The sequence below is a fragment of the Pseudonaja textilis genome, chromosome 4, assembly GCF_049901715.1.
Source record: "Pseudonaja textilis isolate UNSWEBS1 chromosome 4, rPseTex1.2, whole genome shotgun sequence".
In the NCBI taxonomy this organism is placed as follows: domain Eukaryota; kingdom Metazoa; phylum Chordata; class Lepidosauria; order Squamata; family Elapidae; genus Pseudonaja; species Pseudonaja textilis.
The window spans coordinates 58,291,114-58,304,493 of NC_141993.1; the positions used below are offsets into that span (position 1 = coordinate 58,291,114).

Consider the following 13,380-nt stretch of genomic DNA (forward strand, 5'->3'; position numbering starts at 1 on the left):
TCTTCACATCTAATTAATGTCCCTTATAGATTTGTTGCTTTCTGATACATCACTTACACCAAATATATATACAGTAGCATGTGGTTTTGTACTGTTAGGAATGTAAGTCACCTAACAGGTATTTGGGTTGGAAATATATAAACCAGGATAGACATTTTAATACTGTATCTTTAAGAGTATACTAAAACTGCAATTGGGTGTGGTTCTGCAAATGGCCATAAGATGGAGCCAGAAACCTGGGTTGTTTTAGTCTCAGAAGAGAGTGTGAGTGAGTCTCTGTTTCCTTCTGTTGGAAAGAGTTTTGCCATTCCTCCATTTTTTCATATTGACTGTTATTCTTGAGTTGATGTAAGTCTGTTACTGAACTGTTTTTTGATACCGGACTTTGATATTGAAAGGATTATCCCTGAAATGAACACTGACTGATTTAACTGTGAATTGACTTGGATTGCTTGTTTTGAAATTTGCTTAAACTTTCTGGAATTAAAAACCTACATTTACTGTACAGTGTATCTGTGTGCTGTGTGTGTATTATTCAAACACTACTCTCAAATACATCTCCCTGTATACGCTCATTCTCCTAATGGGGAATTACCTCAACACTGGTTATGGGCCCAGGCCATACCGGCTCAGATAACTGAGAGTTGGTGTGAATACACAGGACTGTATACAGACAGCTGTTTACTGTTTAATTGTGGTTTACTGTCCTGGTGAAGAAGGCACAAGACACTTCAACAAGTCTATCACTGATAACCCGGTTGGATGGAACAAACTATGTTTCCTGGTCTATGAAGTGCAGTCTACTTCTGCGTAGAGAAGGGTTATGGAATGTAGTTCAAGACCCACCGGATGTAAACGCTTGGGATCCAGCTAATGAGGACGATGCCAAGAAGCTTGCTGACTTTAAACAGAACAACGAACGAGCTCTTTGTATAATTGGACTAACACTGAGTGACCAGCAGCTAGTCCATATTCGTGGAGAAGAGTCTGCTTCTACCCTATTCTGTACCCTCTCTGACTTCTTCCCCCTTAATAAATATGTTTTGCTTTGCCTGATGAATTTGTGGTTCATGCTATTAGAAGGCATGAAAAAGCAGCTTCGCAAATTTAGTTTCTCTATCAAATTCAGAGATCAATTTTTTATCAGCTACATGGCAAACTGGAGTGCCTGAGTTTAAAGGACCAGTATGCAAGTGAGACTTCTGAGTATTTGGCTTCCTTCTAGTGGCATATCAACAATTGTTCTATACAATAAAGGTAACATTTAAACTATTGTTTTTTATTCATACGGCAATGGTATGCATCACTGTTCATTACCTAGAATTTGGATTTTTTAAAAACTTGTTTTAATTTCAAATAGTTCCATATGTGGCAAATATTTTCAACTACTCCAGCCAGGTAAGTCAGTAACAAGATTCCTCTTATTTGTGATCTCATAAACAAGAAGCAGGATGACCTTTCATGTATTGTCAAAAACCTGGCTGGCACAGCCCCCACCATCAACCCAGCCAGGTTTTGACAATACATGCCAGGTCATCCTACTTCTTGTTTATGAGATCACAAATAAGATCACATACCCAATTGGATTTAGAGTTTGGCCCCAGAGGAGACCCAGGGCAGGGGAGGAGAGCTTGCAGTTGTCATCCAAGAATTCTTTGCCTTAGTTTCTGGAGATCATCTCAGGGCTGCCTGTGGAGTTCCCCAGCTTTTTAGTTCTGGGAGACTTTAACTTGCGGACCTTAAGGCAGACAACTGAAGTGACCTGGGAATTCATGACCACCATGATGGCCTTTGGCCTCTCCCATCTTATTCTTGGCCCAGTTTAGGATGGTAGCCACACTCTGGACATGGGTTTTCTTATATGAGCAGTGATAATGTGATCTGAGAGAGGAGCTTTTCTTGCCCCCTCTGTCATAGTCAGATCACACCCTGGTGACTTTGACATTCTCTTATGCTTGTCCCCTTCTCATGGCAGCTGGACCCATTTTATTGGTCTGCCCTGGCAATTGCCAGTAATTGATTCAATTAAGTTTCAGAGAGCCGAGGAACATACTTGCTGATTTACTACACAATTCTGCAGAGGCCCTGGTAGCTGCCTAGAATAGAAAGATGGCCAGAGCTTAGACAGAATTGCACCTATGCTTTTCTTGGTGACTAAAAAGGTCTAGAGATGCTTAGAATGCTACTGGAAGAAAATAAAGAGAGAATTCACAAGCTAGAGCTGCTATCAAGACCTTATAGGCAGTAAGAACAGCGAAAAACTAATACTTCTCCACTCTTATTACATCCACAAATGGCACCTAGTATCAATGTAAAGCTACCTGGATTCTCCTCTGGAAGGGAGTCTGGAGTCCCATCTGCAGGGTCATGTGAAGGAATTTTCCATGCATCTGGAGGATAAAATCATATATTCATTCCTAAATGTCTACCAAAGTGACAGTCCTGCAGAGATGCCCAAGGGGCATACTTCTCAGTAATTTGGGAACAAGTTGATTCTCTTGGACCTGGAGAAGAGGACAGGATCCTCCAGAATGTAAGCATCACCACCTGCTTCTTAGATCAGTGTCCCTCCTGGCTGATTAAGCCTGCCTGGGAAGTGTCATATTGGTGAGTCCAAGCAATGATGAATTTATCTTTTTTGGACGGGTTATTCCTAGATTCTTTTAAAGAAACTCTGGTGACCCCTTCTCAAGAAGCCATCTTGGACACCATTGTTCTGGACAATTTTTGTCTATTCTCCCTAAAAAGGGAAGGTAGTTCAGAATGCGGTGAACTCCAAAGGATTCTGGAGGAAACATATGATCTGAACCTTTTCAGTCAGGTTTCAGACTTGATTATGGAACAGAAAAAGCATCAGTCACATTCATAGATGACCTCTGGTAAGAGCAGAATGGAGGTGATGCATCCATTCTTCTTAATCTCTTGACAGCTATCTTATACTAGCACTGATTATGTTATCTAGTTGGGTAATGAAACATCTGCAGGAAAACAACCAAGCTCAGAGAACATCAAACACTTCTCATTTCAACCTGAGATATAAATATTCCCCTATATTGGCTTTCAGTGCCATTGACAGTGATATCATTTTGGGCTGACTTAGGGAGTTAGAGTTGAGTGGCACCATACTCTATTGGTTCACCCAGTGGTGGGATTCAAAACTTTTTACTATCAGTTCAATGGGCGTGGCTTGGTGGGTGTGGCTTGGTCAGCGTGGCATGGGAAGGACACTAAAATCCCCATTCCCTTCCACTCCTGGGGGAAGGTTACTGCAAAATCCTATTCCGTCCTCACCCCACTAATCTGCTTTCCAGCTCCGTTCTCCTGTGCAGGGCAATAAAAGAAGACCCAGCCAATCAACTGGGACTCAGGAGGCAGAGAATAGATGGGGGCGGGGCCAGTCAGAGGTGGCATTTGCCGGTACTCTGAACTATTCAAAATTTCCACTACCGGTTCTCCAGAAGAGACCAATCCTATTCAGCAGTGATAGAAAGTGAGAAATCCAGTTTGTAGTCCCTGCATGTGGGCATTGCAGGGCTTGGTGATTTCTCTGTTCATTTTCAATAGCTACATGAAATCACTGGGTAAGATAATACACAATACAGATGATACACAATTACATATCTCCATCCCAGATAAAATGAGTAATGCTTTGGACATTCTTTCACAGTGCCTGGAGGCTATGGTGGGCCTAGATGGGGAACAACAGACTTCAGAAAAACCCTGGTAAAATGGAGTTGCTGTAGGTGGGCCCTTCTATATCCAGGAGTTTATTGTCTTTGGTCTTAGATGGGGCTGACTATCTCAGACCTACTGTATATGTAATCTGGGTGCTCTCCTGGACTCACAGCTACTCTTCAAAGAGCAGGTGGCAACTGTGGTTAGAAGGGCCTTTGCTCAACTTCATGTTATGCACCAATTATCCCCTTTCCTGGATAGGGAGACTCTTCACTTGTCAATCTTGCCTTGCCATCTCCTGTTTGGACTAGTGCAATGTGCTCTACATGAAGCTATCTGAAAAATATCCAGAAACTTCAGCTGGTCCAGGGTGTGCAATCTGGATGCTCAAAGAACAATGCACGTAACACCTTTGCTGCATGAACTGCATGGAGTGTCAGTTTGCTTCTAAGTCTAATTCAAGGTGACCTTTAAAACTGTACATGGCATGGGGCCAGGTTAACTACATAACAGTCTTCATCATATTATATCAGCCCACCCCACTTAGTCAGGCAGTGAAAGTACAGTATGTTGCAGTCCCCATCAGCTAAAAGAATGCTACCTGGCAATGACGAGGAAGAGAGGCTTCTATGCCATTGCCCCCATCCTGTGAAACATTCTCCCCCAAGAAGGGAGGCAGGCTCCCACTCTCCTGGCCTTTCAGAAAGATGTAAAAATGGCTCTGCAGCCTTGCTTGGGATTCACAGAGCATGCAGCTATGAGGCTCTGAAAACCCTACCCCTACTCTTTAACTATTACTATTAATTTATACTAGTATTTTTAAATTGCTGTTTTTATGTTTTAATACATTTCACTTGTACATAGCCCAGAATTCCCTATTAGGGAGAGAGATGGTTTTTAAAAAATGATGAATGAATGAATGAGTGAATGAATGAATGCTTCACTGTCATTTATACACAACTTCGGTTTAGACAAACCTCATAAGCAAAAGAAGGAAGTTTAAGTACACAAAACTGAAGTATTACTTTGATGCTTATTAGTTACAAAAATTAATACATTAGCAAATTAATATTCTATTCCACGGGTATAAATTTACTTAACATTACTGCTAAATCAAAACCACTTCATCTTCACCATTTAACACATTAATTTTACTTTTATATTCAGAATTTTAAAGTTATTTAGATATTTTTTAAAGATGGGAACAATTTCTGATGGCTATCCTTTGATCTGTTTATTTGTAGTCTTCCCCTTCAGACTAGTCCTCAGTCTTCCTAAGCAACATCTCTTTTTCTAGGACATTGTCTACTCACATCATAAATCCAAAATATGACTTACTGCTTATTGATTATAATTTTGCAATCCATTTTTCTTGGATTTGAATCTAGAATAAGTTCTGATTATATACATATGACAGTTCCCAGTTAAGATAAACCAGTCACGTACTGCTTCTTGGTGGTCAATGTAACCATCTTGGCTAACCACCAGTCTCTAGAACTTGTTTCCTGACATTCCTCACTTTGGCCACACCATATTTTTATTTACTTTCAAAATCTTAAGCAAATCATTTTATTGTTAAGGCAACACCACTGTCACTTTATGGGTAGAATTAGTGCAGTGGCTTGTTAATTTGTACATTGTGTTGCATTTATGCAGTGGTGTGTGTGTGTGTATGCAGACAGATATATATATTTTACAGTTTTTATGCAACACCATCTCGTTCCTTACCTTTTTGTACAGACTGATAACATTTAAAATGCCTCTTCTCATGCAGCTTTAAAATTCTAACTTCGTGTGTGTGTGTGTGTGTGTGTGTGTGTGTATGAACACAAATTTCAGTCAAATTCTAACATTATATAAATGTCTATATAATATGGATCAGGGTCTTTGGAAAATATAGGAAGAATACTTTAGATTATGCTCTTAGTGAATCAATTTGAAACTGTTTATTAAACAAAATTCCATTTAACTTTTTAGCATTTCATAAAAATGGACTATTTGTAGTACAATTACAGGTAGTCCTCAGCTTACAAGATGGTTTAAGTTGTTTCATGACTGTTCGAAGCTACATCATTGAAAAAAGTGACCTGACCATTTTTTACACTTACAATCATTGTAGCATTCCCATGGTCATGTGATCAAAATTCAGATGCATGGCAGATAACTCATAGGTTATATAGTTAACAATTTGAATAAATGTTTTTAATATATTTGAAAAAACTGTAGTCAAGAATATTTTGTAATTCATTCTACTCTTTAATTCATTTTTCTGGTAACAGTTAGATTCACATTATTACAAACAGTGCATGTTTCCTTATGGAACTACCCGAGACAACAACTTGAAAGCACCAAAGAAGTTCATTAATGTATTTGCAAATATGGGCGCAACAAAGGTGAACACAGAACAAAGACTCACCGCTCCCTCCCCATGTTAGCACATCATACTGTCAAAGCATTTAGTTTAAACACCCCCCCAAAAAAACCCATGTCTAGCAACATTTTCAGTTTTGACTGTGTAACCTACTTTTTTTCACATAAGCTCTACTGTTCTTTTTTCCCTGCTTGCAGTTACAGCTGGCATCTTGCTTGCTAGGCTTGTAGTTTCACACATCTGATATTTAGCTTGTTACCTGTTAATGCTTTTGAAGACAGCTTACATTTTTTCCAGTTACATGCATTTATGCTAAGAATTTTAGAAACAATACATACTCTATCTTGTTTTTGCATTTAATATTTGTATATATCAAAATTTCTTTGTTTTCTTAAGTTTTCGCGGGTATTTATATGTATGGTATTCAGCTTTGTTTGGATATTTTCCCATGTCATTATAGTTGTGCTTTTAAAGTTGTAACAACGTTTCGGCAGAATCTCATCTGCCATCATCAGGCTTCTGTATAGTGTTCATCTGTGAGTCAGACTTTAGAAACGGCTGTGAAAGTCTGACTCACAGACGAACACTAAACAGAAACCTGATGATGGCAGATGAGATTTTGCCGAAACGTTGCTACAACTTTAAAAGCACAACTATAATGATGTGGGAAAATACCCCAACAAAGCTGAATACCATACAAAATTTCTTTATATCAACATCTTTCTTAGAAACAGCAGTATTTAAATGTGTTGAAAATAACACATTATATTCTCTACTGCCTAGTAGGCTCAGTACCTAACACAACATTTAAAGCAGTCTTTGTCTTGAGATTAAGCATAAGGCCTAGACCAGTAAAAATAACAAAATTCACTATATGGCAGGATATACAAAAAGGTATTGTGTATAGCTTTTAACTCATCAAATTAAAAAAAAAGCTTAAATATCTCTTCAATGAATGAAACTTTATTCACATTTCATATAAACAGAGTTAGAAGATAGCACTGAGATAATCCACTTCAATACTATTCAGTTAAGTGATCACCCTTTTTTAATTATATGAATAAAGTAATTCCTAAGAGTTTATATTCCTCCATACAATATTTTTCTGGACAAAAAAATTTGAATATGTATATTTAAAAGTATATTTTCTTTATAATTACAAATGTTATTACCAAGTTATTTTTTCCTGGATTTTTATGCTAAGTATTCAACAAAAACTATTTCATTTCCCTTATTTTCAGTGTAACAATTCTTCATAAAAATAATACTTAAAATGTTAAAATGACATGAAGGAGCAATGTCATTCAGGTCCTTCCAGAACAAAAGCCTAGTATAGTAAAGAAATGAGGATTTCTGTAATTTACAGTCCACAACTGAGCAATATTTTATTTTTAATAAAAAATCATTCATTTTTCACACATTAGAATGTCCAATTTTGTCTTATGGTTAACAGCATTGCATAATTTATGGGTTCCAAAAATACGATACATTAATACAGTGCATTTTGTCATTTGGGCCACACTTCTAAGCAGTCTAAATAAAAAGATAATTGTGAAATATTGATTGGCTGAGAATGGGAAAATGAAGTTGCCAAACCATGACTTACAACAATAAATAAGCGGAGTTAACTATTTTCTTTATAGCTGTTTGTGGTTTAATGTATTCAGTCTTCCAAGAAAGTTTGAAAAGCAATGGCATTTAAACTAAGTATTAAAATATTTCAGATATTAACATCTGCTTCTATTCTGATTGGAATATATAATTCATGTTGTTACATACAAAAACACACCTATCACCTTCGAGAATAACAAATATATTGTCATATTTTACTGAACGTTCCACACTTGAAAAAGCACCTTTGAGATATTTGACCGTTATTCAGGAAAAAGAATATGCTTCAATACTTGCCACTATCTATCCGCCTGCCTGCCTGCCTGCCTCCCTCTCCCTCTCTCTCCATCCATCCATCTTTCATTTATTAATTCAGTTCTCTATCTACAATATTTATTTTAGTGTTGAGGCTAAAAACAGAAGCAGCCTCTCATTAATATGTAAACTCCGTCTCTCGGGAAACTGTGAAATATATAACAATGAAATAATATCTCAGAAAGTAGCAAGAATCACACCGCAAGGGATTCCACTTCTTTTTTAACTGAGGCTTGCGGCAGGAGAATTCATGAAATCCTCGTCAATCCTTCAGCGGAGAACCCACTTCCCGCTCAAAATTCCACCTTTCTCCGATTCTTCATCACTAAGAGGTTCATCCCAGACTTTTAAAAAAAAAAAACTTGTTCAACCAATCAGCTTCCAGGAGCTGAACACCCTCCACCAATAGAGAGTAGCAGACTGCTGTAGTGGGTTCGCGGTCGGGAACCGTTAATCTAACGGTCGACAGTTGAGGCCACCCTCAAACGGGAGTTGAACGTCGAACCTCCGAGGGAAAGCACTGAACCTCGTCATCTTCGTGAGGCACCATGGTGGGAAGTGGGACTTGTGTGGCTGGGCTTCGTTCAGTGGGGAGCAGGATCATGGCAGCTCTTTAAGCCTCTTGGCGTAGTAATGCTATGAGGGAACCGCGAGCGTAGGGTACGAGAATGATATGCTCGTGAAGGAATGCTGTCGCCTCATGTCCTCGATTTTCCCCGCGCGACCTTCGCCTCAGTCGAGGCTTCGTACCTCAGAAAGGCGCGATTCGGTCGAGGACATGAGCACGAGGGCTGAAAGGCCTCCGCCTTGGATTTGCCATGGTGCGAAGCTGAAAGGGGATGGGGGTCGTGGGGGGAGAATATTGGTCTTGGTGCTAAAGAACAGTGAACCAACAAGAAACAACAAAGAGATCTGTTGCATAGATTTAGAGTCCATTGATTTGGCCGGTGAAAGAGCTGCATAATAAAGAGTCTAGTGTGAAGTAGTGGCAAAGAATGAGACATATGGCGGGTTGAAGTATGAGGTACTGCATAATTGAAACAAAAGAGATTTCATATCTCATAGCAGGAACAGAAGTATAATGTGGAAATGTAGTGGACTATAGAGAAAGTGTACTTTTTAGCATTATTAAACCATTCTCAAAGATCTTTTTTTTAAAAACTTGGGTGTCAGAAGGGCAATTGATCATTAAAATAGTGCATATTTTAAAATAGACATTCAAAATCAAATGGGTATATTATCAAAATACATTTTTGTGGTGCTTCATTATTATGCATACTTTCAAAAATAAACATTAATCTTGCCTTCTTTTTTAAAAAAAACTTTTTTTTTTAATAGCGTGAATGTATCTCTATCCATGTTGGACAAGCTGGAGTTCAGATTGGTAATGCTTGTTGGGAATTGTATTGTCTTGAGCATGGAATTCAGCCAGATGGTCAGATGCCCAGTGACAAAACCATAGGAGGTGGAGATGATTCCTTTAACACATTTTTTAGTGAAACCGGTGCTGGCAAGCATGTACCTAGAGCTGTTTTTGTGGACCTTGAGCCAACAGTTGTTGGTATGTATAAGGGCCTGGAAATGTGGAATCAACATGTGGATGATCAGAAATAATTTACATTTATAAAATATTTGTCTTCATTATTTAGAAGTAAGAAAAGGGGGGTATTTTTCCCAAATAAACTTGAATTTTTATGAAAGCAATTGTAAACAAAGTTGTTTGACTTTCACACGTTGACTTTATGAAATGAAATCCAATTGTGCATTCTGTTAAAAAAAAATAGTAACATAGGAAGTTATTTCATTTACCCTCTTCTTATATTAATAAGAGTAAGAATAAGACAGAAGTACACTGTTTTTGTAACAGTATTTTTTCTTACCAAGAAAAAACACCCTGATGTAGTCATCAGAAGTGAACTAACATTTTTTTCATGCTGAGAGTCTTCTGTCTGTCTATCTGTGTTTAATTTTAATTCCTGAAAAAAGAAACCCTATCTTCTGTTCAGAAATATTAGCCAGAAATGAACTCATAACTATCTGAAGTATTCTCAAGTTTGTAATGTTTTTGGATCATGTAAAAACATGCTTGACAAGGAATAAGAATAGTTGAATCCCTTCCAACTCAGTCAATCTATTAAATACATTATTTCTGAGTTTATGGAATATTATTAGAAATAATAAAACACTGGATTTTGAATTAGAATTAATCAAACTTGGTTTTTTTAATCTTCAAAGATGAGGTGCGTACAGGTACTTACAGACAGTTATTTCATCCTGAGCAACTCATTACTGGAAAAGAAGATGCTGCTAACAATTATGCTAGAGGCCATTATACCATAGGAAAAGAGATTGTTGATTTAGTGCTGGATCGCATTCGAAAATTGGTGAGTCATAAGATGTGAATTAGAAAATGCAAATAAAAATGTGAAATTTGAAAATTTACCGTTTTAAAGTCAGGACCATAGAAATTCCGGTGTTTTATTTTCAAAAGTACCATGTTTAAAAAATACTTGATCTTTATAAGTAAGAAGTGCATATTAGAACTACACTATATTAATTTTTAAAATTTTATTAATTTTAATTGAAGAGTATTAATGCAAATATTTTAATTGAATACAGTAGCAAATCTGCATATTAAATTTATACTGTTGGAATTAAGTATTCTGTTCAATGACCTCACTTTTTGTTGTGTTTTTTTGGGGGGGTTGTCTTTTTTGTAGGCTGATCTGTGTACTGGTCTACAGGGTTTCCTTATTTTCCATAGTTTTGGTGGAGGTACTGGCTCTGGATTTGCATCTTTGCTAATGGAAAGACTCTCAGTCGACTATGGGAAAAAATCCAAACTGGAATTTGCAATATACCCAGCTCCACAAGTATCTACTGCTGTGGTGGAGCCTTACAATTCTATCCTTACTACACATACCACATTGGAACATTCTGACTGTGCATTCATGGTGGATAATGAAGCTATTTATGATATATGTCGACGTAATCTTGACATTGAGCGTCCTACTTACACCAACCTCAATCGTCTCATTGGTCAAATTGTGTCTTCTATCACAGCTTCACTACGTTTTGATGGTGCTCTGAATGTAGATTTGACAGAATTTCAAACAAATCTTGTTCCTTACCCACGAATCCATTTCCCTTTGGCAACGTATGCTCCTGTCATTTCAGCTGAAAAGGCATATCATGAGCAGTTGTCTGTGGCTGAAATTACTAATGCTTGTTTTGAGCCAGCTAATCAGATGGTAAAATGTGATCCTCGGCATGGTAAATATATGGCATGTTGCATGCTGTACAGAGGTGATGTAGTGCCAAAAGATGTCAATGCCGCTATTGCAACAATCAAGACGAAACGTACTATTCAGTTTGTGGATTGGTGTCCAACTGGATTCAAGGTACCATATTGTCGAATATAAACAAACATGGGATATAATCTTGGTGAACTCCAATGATTTGGATTTCCTAATATTAAAAAGTAATCAGGATAAAAACAATCTAATAATATATGAGTAAGATTGCATTTATCAGGTTATTGTTTCTGTACGAAGGGATTTTATTGCAGACATGTGAATTCAGCAATAATCTTTTTCTTGCCCAGATCAGATAGTGGATGCTCCCGAATCTGAAAATGTTGATCAGCATTTATTTTATTGATTGATTGTGGTGCTAAGTGTAGAGCTTTCTATGAAACTTGAGTAGATTTTTTAAATTCTTTTATGATTTTTAAAATAATTAGAGATGGCAAACATACTGAATAGTCCTTCTTCCTATTTTCTGTACAATAATCCTTTGAGATGGATTGGGCTGTGAGAGAGTGACTAACCCAAAGTCACCCAGCTGGCTTTCAATCGTCATTACATGAACAGTCATTTTATTATGAGATAGGTGGCAAATAAATTCAGTAAATAAATGATGCACACCAAATTGCATTTCCCCCCAGTTATTAGTCTCTGGTACAATCATACTTAGGATAAATAAATAATCTATTCTAAATGAAAGGTAGTGTGCTTATTAGAGCTTTAGTATATTTAAGGGAATTAAACCTTAATTCCATTTATTAATGTATCTGTTATGATAAAAGTGAGGCAAATTGCATAGATTAGGGCTTTTATTTATTTATGAGGTATATCTTTCTCCATCTCCCTTTTTGATTCAAAGATACAGTTTCATGTCTAATTTTTTGTTTCCTGCTATGCTTTTATGCATAAAATGCTCAGGGAGAAGGGAAGGCAGGGAGAGAAGAAGTTCAGATTTGAAAATCCCTTGCAGTATTGAAATGTAATGAATGTTTTTGCCTTCCTTTAGGTGGGCATCAATTATCAGCCACCCACTGTGGTACCAGGAGGAGATTTGGCCAAGGTGCAACGTGCTGTATGTATGCTGAGTAACACTACTGCTATTGCAGAAGCTTGGGCTCGCCTTGATCATAAATTTGATTTAATGTATGCTAAGAGAGCCTTTGTGCATTGGTATGTAGGGGAAGGAATGGAAGAAGGGGAATTTTCTGAAGCCCGAGAGGATCTGGCTGCCCTCGAAAAAGATTATGAAGAAGTTGGTGTTGATTCTGTGGAAGCTGAAGCTGAAGAAGGAGAAGAATATTAAGCTATGTCAGATGACATATATTTCAATATTTTGTACTTCAAGTTCACTTGTTCAGTTCCAAATAAACATTTAAGTGTTCTAACAAGTTTAATAGCTATTTAAAATAGCTTTAAAACCATCTCTTGAAACAGTTTTTATATACTTTGAGCAAAGCATAAAAGTTTTCATCCATTCTTTATTTCTTCCTTTCATTCTTACAGGATCTTTTAAAAATTTATAAAGTAAGTATTCTGAAATAGTTGTTAAAGTGTTATTGCATCTTAGAACATGTGTACGTAATAAAAATGATATTGGGGATGTCATTGATTGTGTATATGGAATGTTAATTAAAGTAATGTGAATAAGAAAATCTTGTTGCAATCTGATCAGTGGATTTGGTCTACTCTGGTTTCATCTTCACTTTTATCTATTGAATTTTCAGAACTGGCTGGAAATAGAATAGTTTGGCAGATTATAAAATATAGTATTGCAGTTTTACTGATCTTTAGTATGTGGAAATGAAATGGATGAATATTTTACATAATGAACTAAGCATATTGATCCTAAGACACTAGCACAAACTTGATTTATATTAAACATTTTGGTTCTTACATTCTGCTAGCTGATGAACATCTTAACAGCTTAAAGGTTTAGGTGTAGCAGTAACAAATTTTATGATAATCTTGCTTGTCTAATTGTGTTCTCCCTACTACCCCAAATAACCAAATGAATCAGGGAGGGTCAGTTCATAATGCCATCACCTTTCCAAGACGAAAGTAATGTTTCTTTTATGTTTTCTAAATAATTGCTTCAGGGCCATT

At 37.0% G+C, this 13,380-nt stretch overlaps 1 protein-coding gene across 1 annotated transcript; it reads left to right on the forward strand.

Moving 5' to 3' along the window:
• The first annotated feature begins 8,389 nt into the window (after positions 1-8,389).
• Positions 8,390-12,880, forward strand: LOC113436628 (tubulin alpha-3 chain). The gene is made up of 5 exons (XM_026701117.2): positions 8,390-8,523; positions 9,311-9,533; positions 10,208-10,356; positions 10,693-11,373; positions 12,284-12,880. The coding sequence occupies exons 1-5, from the start codon at positions 8,521-8,523 to the stop codon at positions 12,578-12,580; spliced, it is 1,353 nt and encodes a 450-aa protein (XP_026556902.2). The 5' UTR covers positions 8,390-8,520; the 3' UTR covers positions 12,581-12,880.
• Positions 12,881-13,380: the final 500 nt, after the last annotated feature.

Bases quoted from the DNA above. Each gene is read 5' to 3' on its own strand.
- LOC113436628 (XM_026701117.2), top strand. The intron at 9,534-10,207 runs GTATGTATAAGG...TAATCTTCAAAG, and splicing joins CCTTGAGCCAACAGTTGTTG to ATGAGGTGCGTACAGGTACT. The intron at 10,357-10,692 runs GTGAGTCATAAG...TCTTTTTTGTAG, and splicing joins TGGATCGCATTCGAAAATTG to GCTGATCTGTGTACTGGTCT.